Source organism: Argiope bruennichi, chromosome 3 (assembly GCF_947563725.1).
Source record: "Argiope bruennichi chromosome 3, qqArgBrue1.1, whole genome shotgun sequence".
NCBI lineage: Eukaryota > Metazoa > Arthropoda > Arachnida > Araneae > Araneidae > Argiope > Argiope bruennichi.
The window spans coordinates 28,247,322-28,274,970 of record NC_079153.1 but is presented as its reverse complement, the minus strand read 5'-3'; the positions used below and the strand labels follow the sequence as shown (position 1 = coordinate 28,274,970).

At 27.4% G+C, this 27,649-nt stretch overlaps 1 protein-coding gene across 1 annotated transcript; it reads right to left on the bottom strand.

Annotated features, from left to right (window-relative positions):
• Nucleotides 1–724: 724 nt before the first annotated feature.
• On the bottom strand, nt 725–27,356 carry LOC129963853 (acetoacetyl-CoA synthetase-like). The gene is made up of 18 exons (XM_056078428.1): nt 27,227–27,356; nt 23,544–23,678; nt 22,716–22,819; nt 21,883–22,000; nt 20,278–20,388; nt 19,484–19,581; nt 17,337–17,451; nt 16,993–17,074; nt 14,801–14,954; nt 12,332–12,409; nt 11,286–11,478; nt 10,936–11,064; nt 10,138–10,251; nt 8,045–8,170; nt 6,252–6,321; nt 4,886–4,944; nt 1,836–2,035; nt 725–954 (listed from the first exon to the last, which is right to left on the bottom strand). The coding sequence occupies exons 1-18, from the start codon at nt 27,249–27,251 to the stop codon at nt 757–759; spliced, it is 2,109 nt and encodes a 702-aa protein (XP_055934403.1). The 5' UTR covers nt 27,252–27,356; the 3' UTR covers nt 725–756.
• Nucleotides 27,357–27,649: the final 293 nt, after the last annotated feature.

The window sequence follows — 27,649 nt, the reverse complement described above, 5'->3', positions numbered from 1 at the left end:
ATTCAGCTTATTAGAAGAATTTGAAGTATAGGCCTTCTCATTAAATAAAAGTTATTAAAAGACCCCTTGTTGATTTGTATTCCTTTTTGATCATTTTGCTGATTATCAGCGAAGTCCTCTATTTTTCGTTTGCCAAGAAACTCATATCAACGTATAATCGAAAATGGATTGTCCTTTGAGTCGCACAGTAAAATGCTGTTGCTTTTAAGAAATAATCTATTGTAATAACATATTGTAATCCTATAATTGAATTCCTATGATTTTTTGAATTATAATTAAATGCAATTATGTAAATAAATGCAATTTTTCTATTTTCTTTCATTTATCTTTATTTGATTATCTTAAAAAAATTTTAATTATTTTTAGTTTTTTTTTAAATTTTTTCTTTAAAAATTCATAAAGGAAAAAATGCTCTTATAATTATTGACATTATAATCTAGTTTTCTGGAGATTTTAAAATGTGTGTTTTGTGAAGCTAGATGTTGTAAACCATTCAAATAGTTTATCAAAAGATATTTATTAATAGTAAAACATAAACATGAGATCGCTCAAGTTATCGAATATTGTTAATTATATATTTAAGGTAACCACAAAACATTCGAAAAGTAGACAAAATATTTGTAAACTAAATCAAAATATACTAATTTGTAAAATTCTTCTTCAAACTTGGTCTCTGACATTCTTTGATGTATGCAAAAATTGATTAACAACAGGAAAAGATCAATTCATAGAAACACATTTTATTATTTCATCTATCTACAAAATTCGTCTACATTCATCTTCTTCGACTCGTTGCAAGGGGTGTATTGCCTCTATGTTTTCGTCTGTCAGTTCAGGGATATTAAAGAAATGTTTCAAACTCTCGGGATTCTTGATATTCGCTACTTCTGGTATCTTGTTTGTAGCTACTATCTTTCTCACAACGCTCTCCATTCTCTTGTTGTTCAAATTATACTGAAACAGAAATAAATGTAATTTTTTTTTCTAATATTTGGGGATTAACCGCATATATGATCAATATTAAAATGGATTCTCCTTTTTCTTTCTGTAAATATAAATCTAACACAAATAGATTTTTTGCGAACTTGCACATATACTGTGCTACTAAAGTATTAATTTTATGTTATTCTCACTGCCTTTATCTGTTTGGCTTTTAAATTAACTTGCGCCTGATGTAAATTTCTTAAATATTGTATCGCGGAAAGTGTCAGTATAATTACTGATATTGAAGAAAAAGCAAAAATGGTTAACACAATAAAGTGATTGAGTGAATTAATGTGAAAAAAATATCATTTGAATTCTTATAAACAAATGTAAAAAAAGATTTTTATACGTTGAAAGGGCACTCATGTTGATTGTAGCCTTCAACAGTTAATTTTTTTGTGACTAAAGAAGTGCAAGATTCAGATAAATTTTGTTTTAGAAACTCTATATAAAAATCAGGAAAATTTACTGAAAAGCTAAAGTTTATATCAATACAGCACGAATATTTTAATATCCTCACTTTACTCTGTGATTTTAAAGATTTTAGGAACAAATTTTGAAATGGAATGATGACAAAAATAAAAGCGAAAGCCTTAAAGCTGAATAAAATAACAATGATTGAAGTAAATGTGGCATTGAAATATTTCTTTGACATCTGTTTAAGATAAAAATTATTCAAAATTATATGTATTTAAAAAAATGGGTCTCGGTGTTTATCAACACTAAATAATCTAATTTTTATGAAAGTTAAATACTGATTTCAGATTCGCATTCGAAAGAGAATAAATGCGTATTTTGTATTAAATATTTCAATATTAAAAGGATTAATATAAGATAAAAAGCAAAGTTACCGGTATGTCTGGCACTTGTAATATGACTTGCGGTACGTATGATTTTCCGAATTCATTTTTAATCATAATAGCCATTTTCTTTATGATATTGTCTGTTAAAGTGAGTCCATCTTTGAGCTTCACGAAGAGAATGACTCGAGATTCCTCTTTCCACATTTGCTCGACACACAAATAGTCGACCACTTCTTTGATATTATCAACTAAAGCAAATCGAAAAAAAATCAGTTGAGTTTTGGATCATGTTGAAGATTAGTAACAAAGATCATCTATACCAGCGTTCCTCAACCTTTCAGTATTCGTGGCCCAGTTTTCAATCATAATTTTCATTGCGCCCCACCGCTTACAATAAAATGTATACAATAATAATGTATATTGAGCAGTTTGGATTCTGCTTATAAATTATTTTTAACTGCCAAAACAAGAGTAAAAGCGAGCCAACGTTGGCGAGAAACCACATCTTGCATTTTGGACAAGCGGACAGTGAACAGATGAAGCGAATGAAAGCAGAGAAAATTTAAATATTATATTTGAAATGAAACGGGGAATACATTTTTTAGATTAATAAAAGAAATAAAACAGAAGCATGACAAAACGAAAGTGAAAAAAATAGGAATGTTTGTGTAAGGAAATCCACACGACCGAGGCCGTCTCGAGCATGCGCGGAGTAAATGTTTTCTCATAAGAGGGAAAATATTTGATACGCAAGTTTCAATTCCAGCCAGTCTCATACGAGTCGATCCTTTTATCGCTATCGAATCAATTGTGAATTTGTATGTTATATATGTTTTCGTGTTAATTGCAATTCACCATATAAAATATTCACGGCAGCGTGGTTCCAAAAATAAAATCAAGGAAATATTCTCAAGAATACTTAAATTTTGGTTATACCAGTACTGAAGTAAATGAAGAAAAAAGGCCCATGTGTATCATTTGCTCAAAATTGTTGGCCGCAGACAGCATGAAACCTAATAAACTTAAATGATATTCGGAAACGCTTCATAGTGAGTACGTCAACAAACCGAGAGAATTCGTCGAATTAAAATTAAAATCATATAACAAGCAATAACAATCATAACAATTTGCATGACAAATTGTTTTCAATACAGCTTGACGAAGCAACAAATAGTAATAAAGATGCTCATTTAATTAACTTTAACTCATTAACTTTTCTGCAAACCAATAGAACTCAAAACATCAGCACTCGCATTATTTGCTATTTTAAATTATTTTATGAACGAGGCAAACATAGAATGGAAAAATTGCGTCGGAATATGCACCGATGGTGCTCGTTAAATGTCCGAAAGATTCCAAGATATACAAGCACTTTAAAAACAAAAATCGCCTCAATGCACACATTGCATGATCCACAGAGAAACTTTGGCTTCGAAAGAAATGAGTCCTGGTTTGAATATTGTATTAACTACAGTTGTAACCGTAGTAAATTATATAAAAATGAGACCCCTGAAATCGAGAATCTTTTCCGCACTTTGTGAAGACATGGGTTCAGTACATTCAGCGTTACTATTTTATTGCGGGGCAAGATGGTCATCACGTGGGAAATTTTTGCAACGTGTTTATGAATTAAGAGAAGAAATCGCCATTTCCTAGAAGAAAACAGACAGGAAACCGAGAATTTTCGCGATGGTTTATTTGTGATGAAATTGAGCTACTTGGTTGATATATTCGAGAACTGAGACTGGCTATTTCTAATATTAAGCCTTCCTTCGAAAAACTTTGCTCTGCAAGACAGGCCCAAGGAAGTCGCTAATAATTATTAAATTTGTTTTTAATTTAGTATTTTTTGATTAAGTAAGTTGTTTTACTTCAATAAGTTATTAAATATGTTGAAATATATTTTGTTTTCTATGTATATGTGTGCTTTCTTTTCAGTCATAATATTTTCTCTTTTTCTCTTTTAAATAATATTTTCTCTTGGATATTCTCAAGCCCCCTAGGGGGGGGGCCCACAGGTTGAGAATTGCTGATCTATACTATTAATAAAAAAAATATGTGTGCATGTGTAGGTAGGTGTTGCCAGACTGTTTGACCTACAGTTACCAAATTTGGCACGTGTATACTTTGAATGTCAGGAATGTTAACCTAGGAGAGATTTTTTAAAATTTTAATATATAATTTTTATTAATTTAAAAATTAAGCGAAATTTTGGTACTACAACTTCTGGAAATATTGTTGCACAAAAATGTTTTTTACATCATTTCAAAATGCTATGGACAGTCTCCCTTAGAAAGGTACATGTACATAATAAACAGAACTTCACCAAGATAAGTGAAATAAGTAGTACAAGGATTTAATGTGATAGTATTTGGCAAAATCAGATATAAAATTTATCTGATATAAGTAATTTTTTCAATTGAATATCAACGATTTATTTAAAATTAAATATAACCAATATTCTCGGCGAACTAGCTGGTCACCTGAGGCGATTAGCTAATAAATGGCTCTGTTTATGTTGTTGTTTCTAATTGTGATTAGTTTATCCTATCTAGATGAATCCATGAGTCAAGGACTCATAATAAATGCGGCCTCTTGTGACCAAATAGCGAATCTAGAAAACCTTTAGGTTAAAATTTGATATAGAACATTAAAGTAGCTTGTTTTTTAAAAAGCATAGGTTCCTGAAAAACTTCCATCAATCAGATTATTAGCCTAGATCAATTACTTATTAACCTAACATTTGTCTATTAGTTTTTGAATCATACTGGCTAAGAACAAATGAAGAATATAAACCAAAATTTTTTTCAAATGACACAAACTTTATCTTAACCTATCGGGAAATCAATTATTTGACAAGATTGGGATAACCCTTAAAATCTCATTAACATAATCTAAGACAAATAATATTGGATATATACATACAGTAACATTCAATCACTCCCAAATAATCTACAAACAAGAATTCTTTACTTAATAATCGATGATGTTTATTTAGAATTATATAATCAAGGATGCATAAAGATAATTCATTATTATACAAAGGATATTTAAAAATTTAATTCTTTTTACTGTTGTTTCTGATAAACACAACTTACTTGCGAAATATATATCAGCAGCACTCATTAGCTCTCCATATTGGGTCATTATATCATCGCTGCAAAAATAGAATATGTAATAAATGGGTCGTTCCATAAACATTTCGATACAATTTACTAAATTTTGGCAACCATTATCTTGGAATACAATAATTTTGTAATTATAATAATAATTAATAAGTGGTTCTTTTTAAAATTTATTTTTTTTAAAAATCCCATAAGATTTCCATATAGTTAAAGAAATTATTTGAAATCAAAGAGGAAATTGTTACTTAAAGAAACTATTAGTCAAATTTTAAATTGATAATAATATATAAAAACATGAGAAAGAAGAAAATGAATGAGGTCATCTAAAAGTTGCTACTCTAATTTTTTTAAACACATCTCTTCTACATTTTTTTTTAATTTGAAAAGAATTTTTATCTAATGCAATCAATTTTTATTTCTATTATACGATAAAAAGTCAAAAGTTCATTTTAAATTTACGTATAAAGCAAAACTTCTTAAATTATCCTTTAGTTTAAAACTACACAGAATACGATATTCTAATGTGTGGGTTAAAAAAGAACTAACCAGAAATATATAAAAAAGGGCTGCTTAGTTCTTCATTAAAAAGTGAAAGACTTGTTTTTATCAAGAAAAATGTATAATCTAATACATTTATATTTTTCTACACAAAAGCTGAAGTAAAAAAAATAATTATGAATCAAAACTGGAATCTGAAGCTCCGTAAATGATAATGTTTTAGATTTAATTCGTCTAGCTCGTTGCATCAGATGTTACATTCTATGCGTAACGATTTTTGCACCACGAGATTAGCAGAAATAATACCAGCCGAAAAATATTATCATGTTTAAGAGCGAAAGTAAAAATTCTGAAAAGAAAAAAATTTACTTAACTTAGTTTTAATATTGGCAAAAACATATTTGCAAAAATAATAATAATAATAAATAAATAAATAATTTTAAAAAAAATTTGTTTGTATTTCATTGCAACGACAAAACACATTGTTAAATAATGTTTAAAATTGATTTTGAAAATTATTTAAATTAAAGATAAAAATGCTAAGTTATTGCATTTTAAAGTTCTGCTGCATGATTTTTGTGCAATAACATGTTTAAGGTTAAAAAAGAACATTAGTTTTTAGATTAATTTTGATTAACTAAAAAATTGAATTAAAATTTTGAAACATTTTTCTTAGAGAAATTTTATTACACAAAATGTGATTCTTTTCTGAGCTACGAATTATCTTCTTTGTAGAGCGTTCCCAATAATGTGTGTATAACAATTTATAGAAAGTAAGTCAGCGTCAAAATATCTGACGTTAACTGGAAATCAAAAAAATAATTTTTTTTCATTATTTTACCTTCTTCCGATGACGACAATTCCTCCTGTCTTAGGGTTAATCCATCCTTCATCGTTCTGGCACCAAACACCTGCACGAGAAAATGAAAAGTTAAAGATTTTTTTTTTTCTTTTAGAAGTTATATTCGTGATACTTCGTTTAGTGTTCCTATTTAGTGTTTTAGTATTTTTATATTTTTAATGCTTCGTTTAGTGTTTCATCAAGTCTTTAATACATCGTTTAGTGTTATAAGATGCTATGATTTTTTTAATTATATTGCATTTTAATGTGTTTTTAGGATTAAAACGATTTCATCTTTAAATTTTTATTCCATTTTTAATGTATTTTATTGATTTTATTCACCTATTGAAGTTTCGTTGTTTATAAGATCTATTGTATGTATCTTTGCATTCATATTGTGTTTCAAATGTTTTTCAGATTAAGTTTGTTTAGCTTTTAAAATTCTAGCTCATTTTCAATGCTTCTAGGCTTTAGATTTTTACGACTTTTTTTAATCTGAATGTGTTTTTTAATGTTTACAAATTGACTGTATATATATATATATATATATATATATATATATATATATATATATATATATATATATATATATATATATATATATATATATATTAAATATTTAATATGTTAAATCTAATATGTTCTTGTCATTCACTTCTTTCAGTTTTTTCTTATTAGGTGTTTTTCAATCTAATGCATTCTTTAACTGAAGTTTTTTTATATTGGTTATGTTATATCTCATTTGCTTTTATTTGATAAGTATATTTTTCTGAATGCTAGTTAAACATAGGAAACTAGTTTATGAATTTAGAAATATTTTTTTTCCATTTAACTTTAAGGATTGAGATGTAACATTTTTATAACATTTTTGTTGAAATTTTCTGGTCATAATAATTTCAATAAATTCTGAGTCATTATTATTTACTTAATTCATAAGCAAAGTTGAATCCCACGTGGCAAAGTTGTGACATTCGGCTACATCATTTTTGTATCCTTTTAGATTTCAGTACAATTATCTTTATTGCATCATTGCAAAATTGATAATTCGTCTTGTGGCAACACATTTTGTGCTCAATTCTTTATATTCTCAAACGAAGGCAAAAGATATTTTTATTTAACATATTTAATAATTTCACTTAAATAAATGAAGCATTGATTTATCAGCAGAATAAGAGAAAAAAATAAATAAATATATAGAGATAATTTTCATATTTTTTCCCATATATAAAGATAAAAAAAAGGAATAGAAGCCTCTCAAAAAACGAACAACGGTTTTACTTTGATGATTAATCGTCTATCACATTATTATCGAAATTCACGGCTTTGCTGCTGAATTCTAAAATTATAGTTATTATTTCAAACATCGGTATTCTTTTTATTGGCAGGTATTTCCAGTAATATCTCGGTAAAAAAAATCACAAAGCCTTTTCGAACCATAAAAATCATCAGATATAAAAGATGATTTTCGTTAAATTTAAGAAAATTCACAGCAAACTACATCCTATATTCAAATTTCTGTTTTTAAAAAAATTTAATAATTCCTTTTTAGTATAAAAGAAATAATATAATAAATAGTAAACATGATTTTAAAAAGGCAAGAAATATGGAAGTGTGTTTAAAAATTTTAAAACTTGTTAATTGAAATTAACAAATTCATTATTGAAGAATTTATTAAAGCTTACTATAAATGACCAAAATTGTAACTACAATTTTTCTTTTTCTTAGAAAATTCGTTGTTCTTCGATTATCTTTGTATTCAAATACGAAAAATATTACTATTCAAAGTGATTCACCTTCGTATTTGCTCAGGTATGTGTCATACAATCTCTTGTTACCTTTGTCGCCCCAAAGACATACGGGAAATGAAGGACAAGGGGTTGCCACTACAACTTCTCCCCTCTGACCAACAACTGGTTTCCCTGAAATTACAAAATAAGAAATGAAACTTATTTTCTGCTACTTTTAGTGTTACTTATTAGTTATTTTAAGAAACGAAACTGTTATTTTACTCACTTCTGAACAACAAGTAATTCTCCTTAAATTACAAAGTAAGTAATAATTTTTTTTCTGTTATTTTTGGAATTATTGCATAATATCCTAATTTAAGAAATGAAATTGTTATTTAGACACTAATCACCACTTCAAGCGTGTTTCATAAATAATTATTTTTTTGATCCATTTGACTTACAGGTGGTTAACTGCTTTCATTTTAATAAGTCCGTTGGTTCCCGTGGCCAGCAGATGATAATAATATTTTATATTGTAGCAATTAACATGTTAAATTAAAGAATAAATGGATGTTTTATTCTACACTATATATTTCTGGTATTTAAATGCCATTTCTCAATAAAAGAAATTGTGATTTTCTAAGACTCAAAATCAGCACTCGAAGCCATACATAACGGTAAAACAACAATAACGCAAGAAATTAATACCCTTCTCCATTTACTAAATATACCTTGCACTCTCCAGTGGATCCCAGCTCATGTTGGAACTGAGGGGAACGGATGTGCAGATGCCCTTGCAAAAGAAGCACGGGACGAAGACCAACCTCGAGTAGTCACCTGTGCAGATGCGAATGCTGCCGCCAGGCGAAGGATCTACAACCAGAATCTTAGCAAGGCAACAATCCCCGATCTAAACTGCCCAAGAAACCTTTCCTCTACAATAGCTGGGCTACGTACTGGACATTTCAAAGGTATGAAGACCTCACGAACCAATAAAAAATCTTATCCCATCTGCAAGTACTGTCCCCATTCGCAACTAACTCCAGATCATGTTTTTGACTGCCATTATCGGTTCCCTCTTTCAACTTGAAGCACCCCCCAATCGAAATCTTCCATAGCCATCGGGCTCCAGAACTTGCAAATCTTGTCACCAAGGCTTTTGGAGGACTCTAATCTTTTGCACTAGCACTGTATGCATAGACTGGACAACAACAACAAATGCCATTTCTCTACCTCTTTCAGATAAATAAATAATGTGAATTTGAACTTCTAGTCGGAAACTTCGCAGAAGAATTATTTCATCCATCCTTAATTTGTTATTAAATATATATTCTTTGTTGTATCAAAGATATCGTGTACACAAATAATGGATTTAATACATTCGTATCATTTATCTATATAAAAGTAATAACTGAAGCAATGAAAAATAATGGATTTAGTAAATTCGTAACATTTATCTATATAAAAGTAATAACTGAAGCAATGAAAAATATTGTTAGAAAATATACATCAAAGTATTTTAAGAGTTTATTAAAATTACGGTGTAAATTATACAGATATAAAAATGATATAACTAAAATCATTTTTAAATGTAAAAATTGTTGAAAATAATTTTTATGAAATAATAGGTTCTAAAAGTTATTTAAAATGTAATATTTCTATTAGCTTTTAATTATAAAAAATGACTTTATCGTTTCCAATACTTAATCCCATTGAAAATAAACACTTTCAAATCTTTTTTAATCGAAATAAAATAATTTCGAAACACAATGGAGTTTGAAATAACCGAGTTATAAAACTATGTATTATAAATTGAAACATTCATTTTCCTCTTTAAAAAAAGAATATCACTGTTATAAATATTTTTATTTAGTTATTTTAGTTATCTGTGCATCTTCAAATAAATGCCATTTTTGACATTCTCCGGATCTTGCTAGAAAGCCTCTAATTTTTGGCCTGATGCAGATAAGTGCATCTGGGGGGGGGGGGGGTACGGAAAGAACAGCTCACTACCTGAAAAGAACGAAACTATTTATTCTGTTCAAGTTTTTCTCCATCTTAGCAAGAGCTTTCATCCTCATCGGGTCGAAGGTCTGATAGTAAGAGCCAAGAAATAATGAATTCAATGATACTTTGACTTCACAAATCGGAAAACGTACCTTGTTTATCGACACATTGAAGATCGACTCCCAAAGCAGGAACTTGGCATTCACCCATATAGGAAATCGTGTTGAAGTCAAAGCCAGTAAAATCGCCAAACATTTCTGTAGCTCCTACATTTTTGAGAATATGTAAATATTACAAAAAGGTTATTGATTAAAGATTGCTTTTTTTTTAAATAAGTAACCATGGTTCATGTGAATAAAGAAATATCGGATCAGGTTATAAAATAGCATAATTTCTATTTGATTAATTCGTATAAATCAATATTTTACAAAACAATGAAAATTCAATAGCATCAATAAACTTTTTCTCGTAAGTAAATCTCCTTTATTCTACTTTTATTTGATTAATGGTAATGGTAGCAAGGATGGTTGCAGGCTAGTTATCATTAGTTTTCTTTAATTAATAGTAATGATAACAAAAATGGTTACAAACTAATTATCATTAATTTTATTGAATTAATGGTAATGGTAACAATAATGATTATGGGCTAGTTATCATTAATTTTTATTAAATTAGAGGTAATGGTAGCAATGATAGCTACAGCTAATTGTCATAAATTTTGCTGAATAATGGTAACAATATGTAGGGCTTTGTATCGAAGCAAAATATATATTTTTTTCTTAATGTATAAGCAATTTATCGTTGCTATGATACATAACCTACTGTATTAGCTTAACAACTACAGTTTATTTTTTCTAAATAGCATAGCATTAATAGATCAAAATGCTGATATTTATGAATTTTATAAAGCAATATGTTTATTTAATTAATAAAAGTTATAATCTTCTCACCGTATTGGCTACCAATGAAGATATCATTTCTCTTCAGGTTTTTGTAAATGAAATCGTAATTTCTTTTCTTGACAGGACTAGCTCCCATGGTGAAAACCTTCAAGTGATCGAAGCTTAGATTTGGATGATCTGAAAGAAAAATCTTTTAATTAATTCAAGTCTATTTTAATTGTCAGATATCTTCATTGAAAGTGCAAAAGTTCTTATATCTGAAATTTCATTCTATTTTAATCGAAATGTGATTAAAGTTTTGCACATGGCTGTCACATGAACTTCAAGATGAAGATTAATCTTCAGATATTTCAAATTGTTTTCTTAAATACAAATTCAACAATATCAAAATTTCTCACCATTCCATACATTCATAACTTCCAATCCGTCAAAATAGCAAGTCGAAATGAACGCATATGTTATTTTATATTTTGATAAAACTGTCCATAAATCGAAGTTTTTCGTTTTATATACTGGCTCTCCATCGAATAGAAATTGCTTGATTCCTAACGCAAGAGTGGGAAATGGATAATCCCAGACACTCCACCCAACCTGAAAACAAATTATTAAGAATTAAAAACCACTGTTAATATGTTTGTATTTCATATTTTGAGTTTCAATATTACTAAAAATGATTTAACTATTGAGAAATTTATAAAGCTAAGTACGTTGTAAATTAAAACAATACTAAATAGTTTTAACTCCAAAATTAGTTAATCAGATGGCAGTGTTTGTAAAGTATAATGCATTTATGCAATATTTTTAATCCTTTATATGTGTTTAAAATTCCTCATGTGTCATCAAACGGTAATACGTTCATGCGCAGGAGGTCACTACATATTAGTTTAAAGAAGCCCAATCAAATAGGACTTGATGATTTAATGACGGATCTTAATGATTTTATCAGCATTCCTAAATCTTACAGAAATTGAATAGTATGAAGTAAATTTGTATTTTTTCAAATTATTTTATTTTTGCAACATGTAAAATTAAATACCTTAAGTTGAAAGTGCTCAAGAGTTCTCTGCTGTGATATTTTGACTTATTTCCGATAAAAATTTATACAATTCATGTATTTAGTTTTAATTATTTTTTAAGCAGCATTCTTCATGTTTTTTCAAAGTATGAATCATATATAATTCGAATTTATCTGACACAAAACCTAATTAATTCCGGATATTTCTTCGTATATTTTGAATTCGTCCCCTTTTAAAGTACTAATTATTTCATCAGAATGTACTAACATAAAACTGAAATGATATCAGACTCTTTCTTCTTGCACTTTAAATTGTCTTTCACTATTTGAAAGATTATATTTAAGAACAATATTCACATCAATTAATCAGATTACAAATGGCATATCTGCTATACAATATGTCTATTTTTTTAATACGAAACCCCTTACCGCACAATGGCTGTAAGCAACGTCTCCACTCTTCAAATTCAAATGAAATATAAAATCTCTCAAAAGCGAAAGAAAAGTCTGGAAAGTAAAAAACGGACAAGTTTATTAATATTTTAACGTATAAAATAACAAAAAAATTAATCCATGTAAAAAATAAAGAAGGATTGTAAGAGACTAGGGATTGCAATACCGGACCGAAATTTCAATACCGGTATTCGGTATTTTTTTGAATCTTAATACCGGGATACCGGTTTTAATACCGGTATTAGAAATTTTAGAAAAAGAAAGAAAACACAGGTGTTTCTTTGTTTTATTTGCCAGTTTTGTTAGAGAGTGTAAATTGTTGCTAGTTGGTGGTACTCTTAGCAATGCGCGATATACTCTTTCCAAGTATTTACCTCTAAATCCCTTATCTTCAAATAAATCGATTTTTCGTCGGGTGGTTTTGGATATAGCTGATTTCTGTATTATATTTTGGTTCGTTGAAATTTTTTTATTTATCACTAATTCTAATTTTTGTTCAAGAGACAATTCCTTTTCACTATCGACAATAGTGACATCATAATCTTCGACAATTGTACCGAATTCTTCTGAATGTGGATAGGTTTGTGGGTAAAAAATTTTAAGAAAATTTACTCTTAACTTAATGAGATTTGAATTGCTTATTTTCTTTCCTTCTTTTTCTTTTTTAAAATCATTATAATTATGTAAATACCATAAGACATTTTCTTTTTCGGTATGCCTATCTTCTGTGCGATTTTTCAATGTAATATAAAATTCTTCAGATAGTGATGTGTACTGTTCTTTCAGTGACTGCAACATGAAATTTGTTGTTGCATTAGCTGTTAATAAATTAGAATCTCTCCGACATAATGCCTCAATAGTCATTTTTATTGAAAGTAGAGCTGATATAGTTCTGGATATTAAGTCGAATTAACTATCTGAAAAATTAATTTACAGATTTAAGTCGATTATTGCTTTTTGGATTGGATTTCTCAGTTTCAAAAATCGTTCCATCATTATACGTAACCTGTTCCAACGTGTTTTAGAATCTATTATTAATATATATTCTGTTTTATTTTTAGTTAGTATATATTTTAGTAATATATCCTTTTTATAGGGGAAAGTTTAAATATCTTAACAATTTTTCGAACTTTATAAATTATAGGAAGCAATTCTTGATAGGTTAATATTTCATACGCATTAGCAATATCTTCTTCAAGAATTACATTGTAATTATCTTCATTGTCAATATCACTCTCACTCTTACTCTCTTCAAAGTTGGAATCCGAAATTTCTATATCCACAGTAATTTGGATTCTTCTGTGCTTTATTTTTTTGGTATAATACATATATTACTTCTAATTGAATTCCATGTGCATAACACAACTGCTGATTTGCACCAATCAACTTTCCAACTTTTTTCATAATTGTTGCCCCATCAGTCGTTATGGATACAATATTTTCTTTCAGGGTTAATCCATGTTTCGCTAATTTAGATTTAAGCCATTAATTGGCTAATTAATTTCGTCTGTTAGGGAGACATAAAAACAAAAACGTATACTATTTTGCTATGTTCGCGATACCTGAACATAGAGTGGAGACAATTTTAAAAATTTCTAGTAAATACCGAAAAACCGGTATTTCAACTTGTGAATACCGGTATTACGAAATTGTACAAATGGCTCAAAATACCGGTATTGCAATCCCTATAAGAGACTGTCCACTTAGACTTGAACACAAATCTTTTGTTGAAGAATTCTTTGCAATTAAATATTATAAAGTAACTAATGAATCTTAACTGCAATCGCGAAATTTTTCAATAAGCAGCTTAAATACTTCAATATCTTGTGTATTTATCTCTCTCTACATGTTTCAATAACTTTTTTCTTAATATATGATGAAGACATTTTAACAATATTTGTAATTAATTGATAGCCCACATATATAAATTTCAATCAGATTTTCAATTAAATGAATTCTGATAGAACCAATAGCAGAATTAGTATGTTTATTTCTAGGTTGTCTCAATGCCTTTAAGTTTAATGCTATAGTTAAGACCCCATTTTCATCTGAATCCAAATTAAAAATGCAAGCCGGCTGGATAGACGCCTGCAAAGCTCTGGGCAAAAGTCTTGGGATGCCATTCGAATGTTCTGGGCAAAATTTCTTACAAAAATATATCGTTAGTTCTCACATAGACATCCCTATATGATCGGGTTAGAGACACTGACAGATTAAAGGGTTATGGTAAAATTGCTCTGCTTCTTGATATATTTGTGATTCGTTTTTGAATACATAATACTCAAGAACAAATGAACAACTTTATAATGAAATTAACTGAAAATATCGATGAAAATTTCCATTACAGACTGTTTGTGTGTTTAATTTTTATTGAATTTGAATATTTTGTATTTGAATGGATAAAATATCAGCACTCTAAACGTGATGAAATGGGTATGTACTCACTACTGCAGAATGTACTACTCCTTTGGGTGAACCTGTAGTACCTGATGTGAAATTGATAGATATGGGATGATCGAAGGGAAGTTGTTCGAATACAAGATCTGGTACATTGCCACCAGGTGTCTTGCCTCTTTCCAGGAAGTCCTTTAGAAAGATGCTGTGCAAATATTAATCAAAGAATAATTCTTTATTTTTTATAATAGTCTATACATAAAAAAGGATAACGTACTGTTTATTCTCGCATTCTAAAGCAGCGCTTCTGCACATGCGTCAGGATGTATTTATTTAGTCAAAATAAGGGTGAGAGGAAAGATGAAAAGAGGAAATACTTACATTAACAATAAGATGAATTAATAAGGTAAGGTGAATTATTATTTGTAGATGAAAATTTGTAGATAAGATTATTTGTAAATTTGTAGATGAAAAGAGGAAATACTTACATTAAAAATAAGGTGAATTAATAAGGTAAAGGGAATTATTTGTAAGTTTGTAGATGAAGATTATTTGCAAATTTGTAGATGAAGATTATTTGCAAATTTGTAGATGAAAAGAGGAAATACATTAACAATAAGGTGAATTAATAAGGTAAGGTGAATTATTTGTAAATTCAGGAGAAGTAAAACACCAGATAACTCGTAATATTATCGGAAAAGGATATTAATTCACAAAAAAATACTTTAGGGCATTTTTTTATTTATTGTGAGAAGTATAATCGTTGAATTATGATGAATAAATGGAATATTTTTTTTTCTTAAAATTTAACAATTTACTTTTGTATAAAATAATAACAATTTTTTAAGTGAATACACTACTAACGATAGGTAACATCAATCACATTTAATAATAATGTATAAAATATGTTTCATTGTAGTCTGACTATTCTTTGTCACTTTAATTATCCATATAAGCATTTAATATACAATTTTGAGTTACAATAAGATAGTACGATCAGAAACGATATGACATTCACGTGTAAAAACATAGCACGTAAACGTATACGAGAAAAAATAGAATGGAAAAGTATTTAATGGAGCAGAAATTAAGGCTGAAGAATAAAAAAGTCCGGAATTACACTGCTTCTGCTTTTCATCCCTTAGCGAGGGAGTATCGTCGAAAAATGGTAAGCTCGATATATTAAAACGAACAGTTCTTGGCAGAAAACTCGTTCTTATTATTAAGTTATTATTAATTACAAGATATTAATTGTAAGTTAATGTTTATTTAATTAAGAACTATTTTTATAAAGAAAAAGAATAGAAAAGAAGAAAAGGAAATAATCATTCATTATTCCAAATTATTTTCAAGTTTCACCCAGATATTAAGAATTTAATCAATAAAGGTTAAAAAACAGACTACCTAGAATTTTTATTGACTATTAAAAATACAGTAACTAGTCCAGATGGGTAAAATGGAATTAAGAGTAAAACGGAAGCAAGCTACATGCTATTATTGTCCATGTGATAAAGTCGTTTAAAATTTTATTATTTATTTAAGCGAATATGCTGATATGGCAGAAATTAATAAATGAATGCAGCTTTAATTAAAAGAGTTTGAAATAAATTTAATAATGGCAACATAATTACATCTGATGCAACATATAGATTTAGGGCTCTTGTAAAGCCTATATCCTTCAAGTTATGTAGTCATTACCATTATATGCAACTTGATTCCAACAATGGAGAATTAGTGAATATCTAAATTCGTGCCTGTTCTACTGATTTTTTTAAATAGCACGATCTATTGATTTATACAATCTCTGGAGCAGTTTGACAGCCAATGTCGTGAAAACTTGTCTCAGAATCGGATCATAGTCAAATAGGATCAAATCGGCAAGTGAAATTCCAACTCCAGTCAGTTGGATTCTTATATTTATAGATCGTTCTATTTGAAGCATCAACAAAATTGGCATCATTAAAGAACTTCTCCTCATTCTTTAGTCTCTAACAAGTTGTACTAAATGTTATATTGAAGAAGTAAAGGCATTGCAAGGTAGTATATGTGATTTGTCAGATGCAAATATATTGCTGTAATTATTAAATTTCTAATCCTTATAACTGAATATTGAATGCATTATTTTCTTTACAAAAATATTTTAAATGATAGCTATATTTAAGGTACTTTGGATAAAAGTATGGAATAATATTCTCATCCGCAGCAATGGCGGATAAACTGGCTAATTGAAAAAGGAACCGAACCTTTTTGGGATATTGGATATGTCCTTGGATAATGTGTCCTTCAGAGTAGGAACAATGATTAGCTTTGTCAAGTTTGGAAGACCTGTTGAGAAAGAAATATAAATTAGGCAGCCGCAGCGGTAAAATAATATAAACTCACCAAAAATAAGATAAAAATCAATATATTTAATCGTTTATATTGTTTAAATATAGACGAGAATAAAAAAAATATTACTTTAAATATAGACAAAATAATCTGAACATTTTACTTACTCTTGACAGTTAATAACAAAAATTTAAAACCAGAAACAGTTAAATGCAATATATGTAGTTAAAAATATATAAAAACTGAAAACAATACTCACTTTCCACAATCGTTGATAAGTTGTCCAGCTGATAATACAGTTCTCCATAATTATAAAAGCCATCTCCAGCGATAACTAGTTTGGGATCCATCATTTTTAAAATGTTTGAAGCTGCCTTTGAATAATGATAGAGAGGATTTAATGAAGAAGACATAAAAAAGCCAAATATTATGAATTAAAGCAATCGAAAATATACGAAAACTGAAAACAATTTAGGATGCTTTTGATGAAAAAAAGAGAATACATTTTTAATGATATAGAATGCGTCTAGTTCTAATTCATACCTGTAGGAAATTACATTCATATATTTAAGAAAATCGTAAAAACTAAGAATCATATTCCTAAACACAATTATTGCACCGATTTCTAAAATTGCATTTTATATTAAGATTTTATCCACAGTTACATCGTCAATAATTGAGTGCTTCCCAACTTTCAAACATTTACAGTTTAATAACTATCTCTATTTATAATGAAAATGTGTGTGTGTGTGTGTGTGTGTGTGTGTGTGTGTGTGTGTGTGTGTGTGTGTGTGTGTGTGTGTGTGTGTGTGTGTGTGTGTGTGTGTGTGTGTGTGTGTGTGGATGATGATGTGATTTTCTTCCATTGTACAAAATTAAAAAAGGATCGTTTTTAATATCTATATAGTTTACAGGACGAATAAAAAGTTGTAGTTAAGATAACGCTTAGTAAATTTAGAGATGATCCAGACAAAATAGTGCAATGATGTCAGCGAATTAGTCTCAGTTAGAAAAGTTCATGCGTAAAATGAACTGAACATATGAAGGGCAACGGCTTTAATATTTGACAATTCGACGTAATCATGGACATGAAATTTTATCTAAACTATTTAACTGAAATCAAATATCCAATATCTCCGGCGAACCAGATGGTTGCCAAAGACGACTAGTGGCAAAATAAAATTTTGGTGATTTGCCAATTTTCAGACATTTCTAACAAATCAGGATCTCTGTGTTTTCTATTTAAATTCAATTCTAAATAATACTTTCTTTTGTTTATATCAGATGAAACACAAACAACAACTTGTAAAACAAGTTGGTTCTATCTGCATTAAAGATTGCATCTCTCTTCAAATGAGGTTCAAAATACGCTGCTTCAAACAGCTAGTTATTCTGATAATATATAATCTTATGCATGCACCTTAAAATTAAATGCTGTGTCCCATGATTACATGTGGTGTGCGTGTTTCTAATTATCTATTATTTCTTGGATACCCTGAATACTTATAATTTGATTTTAAAAAGAACATTTTCTTTTATTTTTCATAGAATTTCTATACAATACCAATTTTTTAAACGATTGTTAGAAAGTTTGATTGTTCCTGTCAAATTCAAAACAATAAAGAAAATTCAACAATTATAAATGTTTCAAAGATTTCAGTTTTCTCCATTTATGCATCATAAAAGGTGTTCTGAATTCATGGAAAGCAATTTATTACTATTGTTGTTATTAAAACTATTGGAAAAGTAAATCAAAATAATCATGTCATCAAACTTTGATTTATAAAAAAAATCAAATTATATTAATACTAAGAGAAACTATACAATCTTAAAAACTTTTCTGATAGAAGCAATCAAATTCATTTATTATTAAAACATTTTACTATTGTTGTTATTAAAACTATTGGAAAAGTAAATCAAAATAATGATGTCATCAAACTTTGATTTATAAAAAAAATCAAATTATATTAATACTAAGAGAAACTATACAATCTTAAAAACTTTTCTGATAGAAGCAATCAAATTCATTTATTATTAAAACATTTTACTATTGTTGTTATTAAAACTATTGGAAAAGTAAATCAAAATAATGATGTCATCAAACTTTGATTTATAAAAAAAATCAAATTATATTAATACTAACAGAAACTATACAATCTTAAAAACTTTTCTGATAGAAGCAATCAAATTCATTTATTATTAAAACATTTTTTTGATCTCTTTATGGTGAAAATATTATCTGTTTCTCAGCTACTTGCAGAGAAATAATACAAAAGTTATGAAAAAAATATATATATGATCGTTTCATACATTTTTTTGCCATTAGTAACAGCAATACTCTCATCAAAATAACTGATAATTAATACACTTATCAAAAATTATTGATCTGATAAAAATTACACTTACTCGAGAGCCATAATATGGTAAAGGCCCACCCCAGATGGCACCTATGCTTGTCGCTGCTAACATCGCAAAAACAGCCTCTTTTCTATTTGACAGGTAGCCTGTAAAATGTAAAATATTAGTTTTAAAAATTTTAATATAATAAATTTAAGAATAGTGATATAAATCATAATATCATAATAATTAATTTAATTAATTTTAATATAATATAAAATTTTTAATAATAATTTAATAATAAATAAGATATGCATTAAAATGTCATAAAGAATTTTACTTTCAATGTTGAAAATGATCTTTCGATCCTCAAAGTTAAATATCGTTTTTGACTGGGCCTGTTTAGTTTCGTTTCATTTGATTAACAACCCATTGTTAATCTATCTCTATCTTTATCTTGTCTGTTATTGTTTTATTTTTTAAAACAATACTAGAATTGGTATTTTTGGGGTAGGTGTCCGTTTGAAACGCGGTCAGATGAAGAGGACAACACTCGAGCTGGCAACCCCCTTATCCGAATTTCCGCATCACACCAGCTGGTTAATATTTGATACTGACAGACTGAACATCAGAACCCCTTACAAAGCATTTCCTCTTTGGAATCAGTTCTCCAACCTCGAACTCCCAGTTCTAAATCTGAGACCTTACCATAAAGCATCTCGCCTATGACCATTGGTCATGAACATTAAAATTCGGTTGTATTTTGACCAATTAATTTTTAATATATGGACTCTAAAATATAAATAACCATAAATTTAAAACATTAAAAAAATGCCGAGGTAGTTGGTTTAAAAAGAACTTACATCCAACTCTGTCGCCCTTCTCTAGTCCATGTTTTCGAAATGCTGCGGCATAAAGTTTCACTTGCTCGTATAATTCAGCAAAAGTTATGGTTTCTTCATTTTCATGTTCATCTGGAAACAAATGAGAAGAGAAAAGAAAATAATCGAAATATAAATTTAATGACTCGCTGAAATAACATATTCAAAACTCCTTAGTTACAGAAGGATTTTTTTATGTTCCAAAAAAATTATAATTCTTTCTTATTAGAATAATTAATAAACTTAACTTGAGTATAAAATATGTTTTGAAAGCATATTTTGCTTCTAAAAATATCACATAATAAATACAAAAGGAATCTATGCTCAGTATTAGATTTGTCGATCTCCATTTTACTAATTCTCCAAAGATGTTCAAAATAAAAGGAAAAAAAATTACAGACAATTACACATGGATTCCACAAAAATATTATGTTATATACTTAATTTATGTAATTTATTTCATTGATTTCTTTTCTGATATATTTTCTGTCTTTTTATTTAAAAGGAAATTAATTGATAAAACTTTTTAAAAAATGAATGATCAAGAAATGTTTTTGTCTTAGAAAACCAGACAAGCATTACATTTATTGTATATCAATAAATTATGCAATTTTTAATCTGTTTTGAGTCTCTAGAACGAATATAATAAATAATGTATTTGAAACTAATTATTGCTTGAATAATTTAAATGTAGAGGAAAATTAGTTTTAAATAGATTATGAAATCGTCAATCATTTCAACAGGGAGTGCGTTTTAACATATACAAAAAATTAATTTTAATAAATGCAATAATTAATACATTATACAATTTTCAATAGATATAATAATACTCATTATATAAATGAAACTAATACTTAAAACTTTAAAAATTACTTTCTCCACATTCTTTATACTCAGTATAGAAATAGAAAGAACTTTTAGAGCCAAAAGTTTTAAGATTTTAACTAAGCTCTACAATTTAGACCTCTCTAATTTTTAGAATTATATCTGCTTTTATCTGCAAATCGTTCTGTCTCTCTGTCTGTAACTATAATAACTCAAAAACTCATTAAACAATAGCTACGAAATATGATACATAACACTTAAAAAAAATTGAAAATTTCTTTCAAATTTTAAAACTCCATCCCCAAGGTGTCAGTCCAATTATCTATCCGAATACAAATATGCATGATAAATCTAAAACACAATAAATAAATAAAATTTAGTACAGTGTTTTAGATGAAATTTTGTGTGAAATCTTGTTTTTAAAATTATTTATTTTTGGTTTCCATCAATAGAAAAATAATGTGTTCAAAATGAATATTCTATTTATTTATTGTGCTGCGACATATCAAACTCTCTTATATCACTCCACGCAAGGATAGAAATATATTCCTCTTATATTGTTTCACTTCCACCTTGTCCCGGTCTCCTATTCTTTTTGTAATAAAAATCTTAACATGCGTTGAGTTCATAATTGGCCCAAGGTCTACAATTTTCGTGCAGGTGAAGGGAGAATAGCATCCTTGTTAGATAACACACAAGACAATTCTCGCTTTATTCTGACATTATATTTATTAGAATAGTGAAGATAATATCTGAATTTACCCAGACAGATGATGGCTGTTCTATTATCCCTGATTCTTAAGATATTTTCTGCGTAATTGAGTCGAGCTCCAGGGAACCATTCGCAATCTAGAATGTTACTGCCTTTCTTGACAAACACCTGCAAAATATTTAAATCTTTTAATATTAATATTCTCGTTAATAACAACAGATATAATTAAACCCTAACATTGATGGTAATTATTCGAAAAGAATAGTTTTTTAAATAATTTGCCTTTTAATGTTATATTTATTAATATAACACAACAGTAGCATTCAAAGGAGACCTCAAAAAAAGAGAGATAACTGAAAATTAATATTATAGACATTTAAACACAGAAAGACTTGATTTCATTTCGAAAGAAATTTAAATTAAATAGTATAAAGTTAAAGGGTGCATAATTAGGCAGAACAAAGGCGTTATATTTAAGTTAAATGATTTGAAATCATTCTCATTCTCTTATTTTTGATTGATTTTTCCAATGATATTATTGAAAAAGAAAAACTTTATATTGCTTTCTGTATCGCTGTCTAAATGGAAGAATTTCACCTTTCACATTTCTTCAAGAATACCAGAGTCATGGATGCTTCATTTAAAAAAGGTTTTATTTATGTAGACTAAAAACCTCTCAACTTCTTTAAAATATATTATAATTAAACTATAAGTTGATTATCAAATGAATTTCTTTATGCATTTTTCTCTCGAAATTTTTTATATTTACTATTTTACTCATGAAACTTTATGTATTTTAACTTGGAATTTTTTGCATTACATTTGTAAAAATAAAAGTACTAAGTAAAATAATTTTAATGTTTTTAAAAAGTGAGTTATTTACCTTCTCATAAGGCACCGAGGCGATAACATTAAAATAATGAAACATTTCTTTCCAGAAATCTACGAAATTATCAACAGTCCATTTGTGAAAGTCCCAGTAAGAATCTATAGGATGACGAAAGTATATATATATATATATGTTTTAAAGTATTTATTTTTAATATTATCTTATATTGCAATTCAATGTAAATAAAAAAAGAGAAATTCTTAAAGAGGGAGAACGCAAAAAGACAAATTTATGAAGCAATTTGCAATCAAAATAGGAATTCAAATATTTGTTCTTAAATATAAATTAAGAAAATCAATGCTATTCCTTTATTCTTAAAACATACATAAAGCCTTTTTTATCCTAAATATTGTTGGAATAAATATCTTTTTATTGAAAATGTATTTAAAAGTCATGCAAATTTTAATAAATTTGGCAGAGTTTCTTTAAAGATTAAGAACAACAATTTCAGACATGTGTTTCACTTAGCATTTGATTCAATGTATATTGAACCTTCGTTTCTGAGACAAATATTTTGATGTTAATGCTTGATATATTAAATAGTTAATTACCTTAAATTTTATACTTTTTTAAAATTTAAAAATGTGCTTTAATAAGTAGAAATGATTTTCTATATAAATCGATAATAATCGAAATAACCGATTTCATAAATCGATATTCTCCTTCTTATGTAAAATAATCATATATGTGTATTTTATGAGAAAAACTCTATTTTGAAAATTTGCAAATTGTTTTTGTAATAAATTCACCTATTTTCCCAGCATGAAAAATGCATAGAAAAGAAACCAAATAAATTTAATTATTTCATGATTTATTACTTACCAAACTTCTTATTATATTTTTCTTCAATGACTTTTTTAAATTTATCCAACTCTGTGTCTGGCACTTTTCTGTCCCAAATAATCGTTGGTTCAAGGATAAATGAATTGATGAAGCCATTATTACACGAGTTTTCATCTAAAAGAAAGGAAACAGTGTCTGCTGTTAAGATATTTTGTAATTAAAGATATAAAAAAAATTCCAACATTATCTTAAATGTCAATGGATGAGTACAATTAACATCTAATAAGAATAAATTAAAGAAAAGCGATAGGATACAAAAGATTCTAATATATATTAAATGCCTAAGTATAAGTATAATTTACGTCTAATAAGAATAATCTAAAGATCAGAGATAAGATATAATTTATCTTAAATGCCTACGGATAAGTAAAATTTACATCTAATGACAATAATCTTAAGAACAGAAAATAAAGATTGTAATGCTTATGGATATTATTATTTTAATGGGTTTCATAATTATTCAATATAAGATTCAGGAATATAGAATTATTCTACAGTTTTTTCATAAAAAAATACATAGATAGAAGGGCTTCATTCCATTCTTCCAAGATCTTTCTTTAATTTAAATGAAAAATTTTGAATCCAGAAATTTTATTTAATTAAAAAATTATATTTCCTACTAAAGAAATTACGAAAGCAAACAAATGAAAAATAAAATTAGCTTTTAAAGTAAATTTAGTTAAAATTAAAAACATAAATTTTTTTTCAGAAACTTTATTTCCTATAAAGAAATTATGGCGAATGCAGACTTAATACTGAAATATTATTAAATGCTGCGTTAAAGAATCTGATAAAGGCATTAATAATTTTCCCAATTCTTCAGTCATTATTTTAAAAGAAATATTTTGATTTTTTAAGAAACTGCAGTATTATATTTAGACTGAATTTAAATTCAAACATAGTCAAAATGTATTAGGAGTCAAAACATAGTCAAAATGTATTAGGAGTCAAAACATAGTCAAAATGTATTAGGAGTCAAAACATAGTCAAAATGTATTAGGAGTCAAAACATAGTCAAAATGTATTAGGAGTCAAAACATAGTCAAAATGTATTAGGAGTCAAAACATAGTCAAAATGTATTAGGAGTCAAAACATAATCAAAATGTACAGAATTGAAATAAGTGTAAGGACAACTGCTGCTCTATATAGATCTCCGCTAACTTAAAAATCATATTATTAACAATTATAGAATTTTATGATTAAAAATATTTTTACAGTATTAAAGTAATATAATTATTTTATACCTCAATAAGGTATCTAACTTTAACATATATAAATTAAAAAAGAGTTCCGCACTGTAGATAATTTTACAGCAAAGAAAGATTTGATTGACTTCAAAATTTTTATGACATTTTAAAATTTTGTTATGCTTCTAAACAGGTGATATGTAAGATAAAAAGTGAAATAAATGATTACACAATCTAAAAAAATTGCTGAGACAATATTAGAAATATTAATTGATGAACTAATTAATATACTGATAAACTAATAGATATATTGATGAACTAATTGATATGTTGCTGAACTAATTGATATTGCTACTAGATTAAAATCCTTTATTGCATTTTTCGATGCAAAAATCAGTTTTGTATAGATATTATCATGTATAAAAGCCTCTTCAAGACATATTTATTGAAACAAAAGCGAAATTTAATAAACGGTAGTAGAGAAATTCAAAAATTTGGCGTTTCCTTATAATTTTCCTTATTTTAGAATCATTTGCATAAAATTTTATAATAAAAACTGAAAGAAAAATTGCACAGAAATAAAATCGGTATCATTGAAAAGGTAAACGTTTAAATTTTAAGATAAAACACATTTTTTCAGATTATTTTTTTTCGAAGTTTCTGTGGGGAAAAAAAGCAAAATATTGATTAATTTCTCATCACCTAACGCTGAATCTGTCGTCGAATATATGTTTCGTTTGCTCGAAAAAAGTTTTAGTTTTCTGACCTCGCATTGAGTGATTGACTTATGCCTGCTTTTTAACATTACGAAATTACTGCTTTGGAACGAATAAAAATACCAGTTAAAAAATTAATAATAAAACTAAATACAAATGTAAAAAAAAAATAATGGTTGAGTATTTCTAAGTTAACATTGATTTTAATCTGTTTCATGTTCTTAAAAAGTAATAACAATTAAAAAAATATTGTGTAAAAATCAGATTAATATTATTTATTTGGTCAAAGTTTAAATTTTAAGATAGTTTAAAAGTATTTTCTCTGGTATAATTAATCCTGAATTCTACTGTAGAAAAAAAAAGTGAAAAATTTTGCTGATTAATTTATCGATTTAAAAATGAATTACTTTTTCATTAATTGAATATTTAGTTCAATTTTGAATTTCGAAAAATTGGCACTGTTTCTCTTGTTTTGAATAAGAAGAGAAGAAAGAAAGAAAGAAATTTGGTTGGATTTTACATAGTTCCAGCACATACGTATACGATGTATAGCCACAATGACTTTCATTTGGCTATTGTGTATATGTTGATTTCACCTTCTTAATAAGTATGCCATTGCATGCTAAAGAAACGCGATACGATTCGTGAGAGTGGTTTAGTTTTACATATATGAGTGAATAAATGTCACAAATATTCCATCTCTTGCATTGATAATTTTTAACTATAAGAAATTTTTGTACTACAACATTAAAAATTTTCCTGTTTACTTAGTAAATCATACAAAAGTGAAGAAACTGACATTGAAACTGAAATTGTTAGTTGAATTCTACTAGTTCAGTTAGTATTTCAATTCTAAATTCTCAATAACGCCTCTCTGCAATTTCTACTGCATTCTTACTACTACTACTACCCTAAAAACTGTGTAAATACTACTTAAAAATAAGTAGTTGAGATGAATTAGAAGTATTTCACACCTACCAATTTTCTTTATCAAAATTGCAATGAAATCCCTTTACCTTCTTAACCCTTTAAAGGGCCATTTTTTTCTAGTCATATTATGTTAAAATATTTTTAGGCTTGAAATTAGAATAAGGAAAGGGATTCATTTAACTTATTAGATAAATTTAATTTGTTTAATTAATTAATTTGGCTAATTAATAATTAAATAACAAATCAAGACACATCATTTTGTGCAAGATAAAGAACTGAAGCATCTAAGTGTCTGTCTTTCTAAAAAAATTTGTCAGAACTTATGCCAACCTACATAAATTCATACAAAGATTGATAAATTTGGTGGGAAGCCTACTTCCCACGGCCCTAGAAAGAGTTAAATGAAGTTCTTAACTACATTCATTAATTTCTCCGTTAAATAAAATTTTAGATAAAATGAATTGCAGTTTATCAGTTTTAAAAAATTCGTTTATTTTCTCAAGAACGTGTGATATTCTTTTATTGGACTTTTTAAAATTTCGTGAATTACTAGTGTGTTTTCCATGATATATAAATTAACGCTTTTCATGCATATTTTATTAATAGAAGATATTTTTCACATTATATAAAATAAAAAATTGGTTCGTGTACTATCAAACTGAAATCATAAATTGACATCATGTATATAACTTTATAATTATCATATTTAAAATCATAAGAAAATCAGTAATTGAAATTTAGATTCAAAATTTGAATAAATTAATTTTTAAATAATTCATTCTCTTGAAAATAGAAAAAAAAAGAATTTTTTATTTGAGCATTTCTTACCACAATTATTGATTAAATCCCGCATTTTTTCCAAGGATTGGAATATTAAACACAATTGATCTAAGAGCCTAAAATCTTGTCATCAATTCATTATATAAGGCCCAATAGTATCAAAATATCTGAATGCCAATCATTATTTAAAATCTTACTGAAATGTCACTCAAAAAAAAATCTTTAACAGGTGCAAGAAGTATTTGAAAAGTCTCGATATTTCGATACCGTCCTTTATTTCTAGAGATAAATGGGGGCTAACTACAAATTGCATCCTAAGGATATACGAAGGATTTAAAATAAACTTAGTTTGAAAGAATTGTATGAATTTACAAAAATGAAATGAAAAAAGGCATCTTTAAGCAGCCTTGGCGAAACAAATTTTTTTTTACAATTTCTAAAGCATGTTGCTGATCAGGTGTTTAAATGCAA

What these genes read in the sequence shown, in the direction of transcription:
- LOC129963853 (XM_056078428.1), bottom strand. Translation starts at nt 27,251, where the DNA reads ATGCGGGATTTAATCAATAATTGTG. An exon ending in GAAGGGCGACAGAGTTGGAT is followed by an intron (nt 19,582 to 20,277) that starts GTAAGTTCTTTT and finishes TACATTTTACAG; the next exon opens with GCTACCTGTCAAATAGAAAA. An exon ending in TGCTGATATATATTTCGCAA is followed by an intron (nt 2,036 to 4,885) that starts GTAAGTTGTGTT and finishes GATTTGCTTTAG; the next exon opens with TTGATAATATCAAAGAAGTG.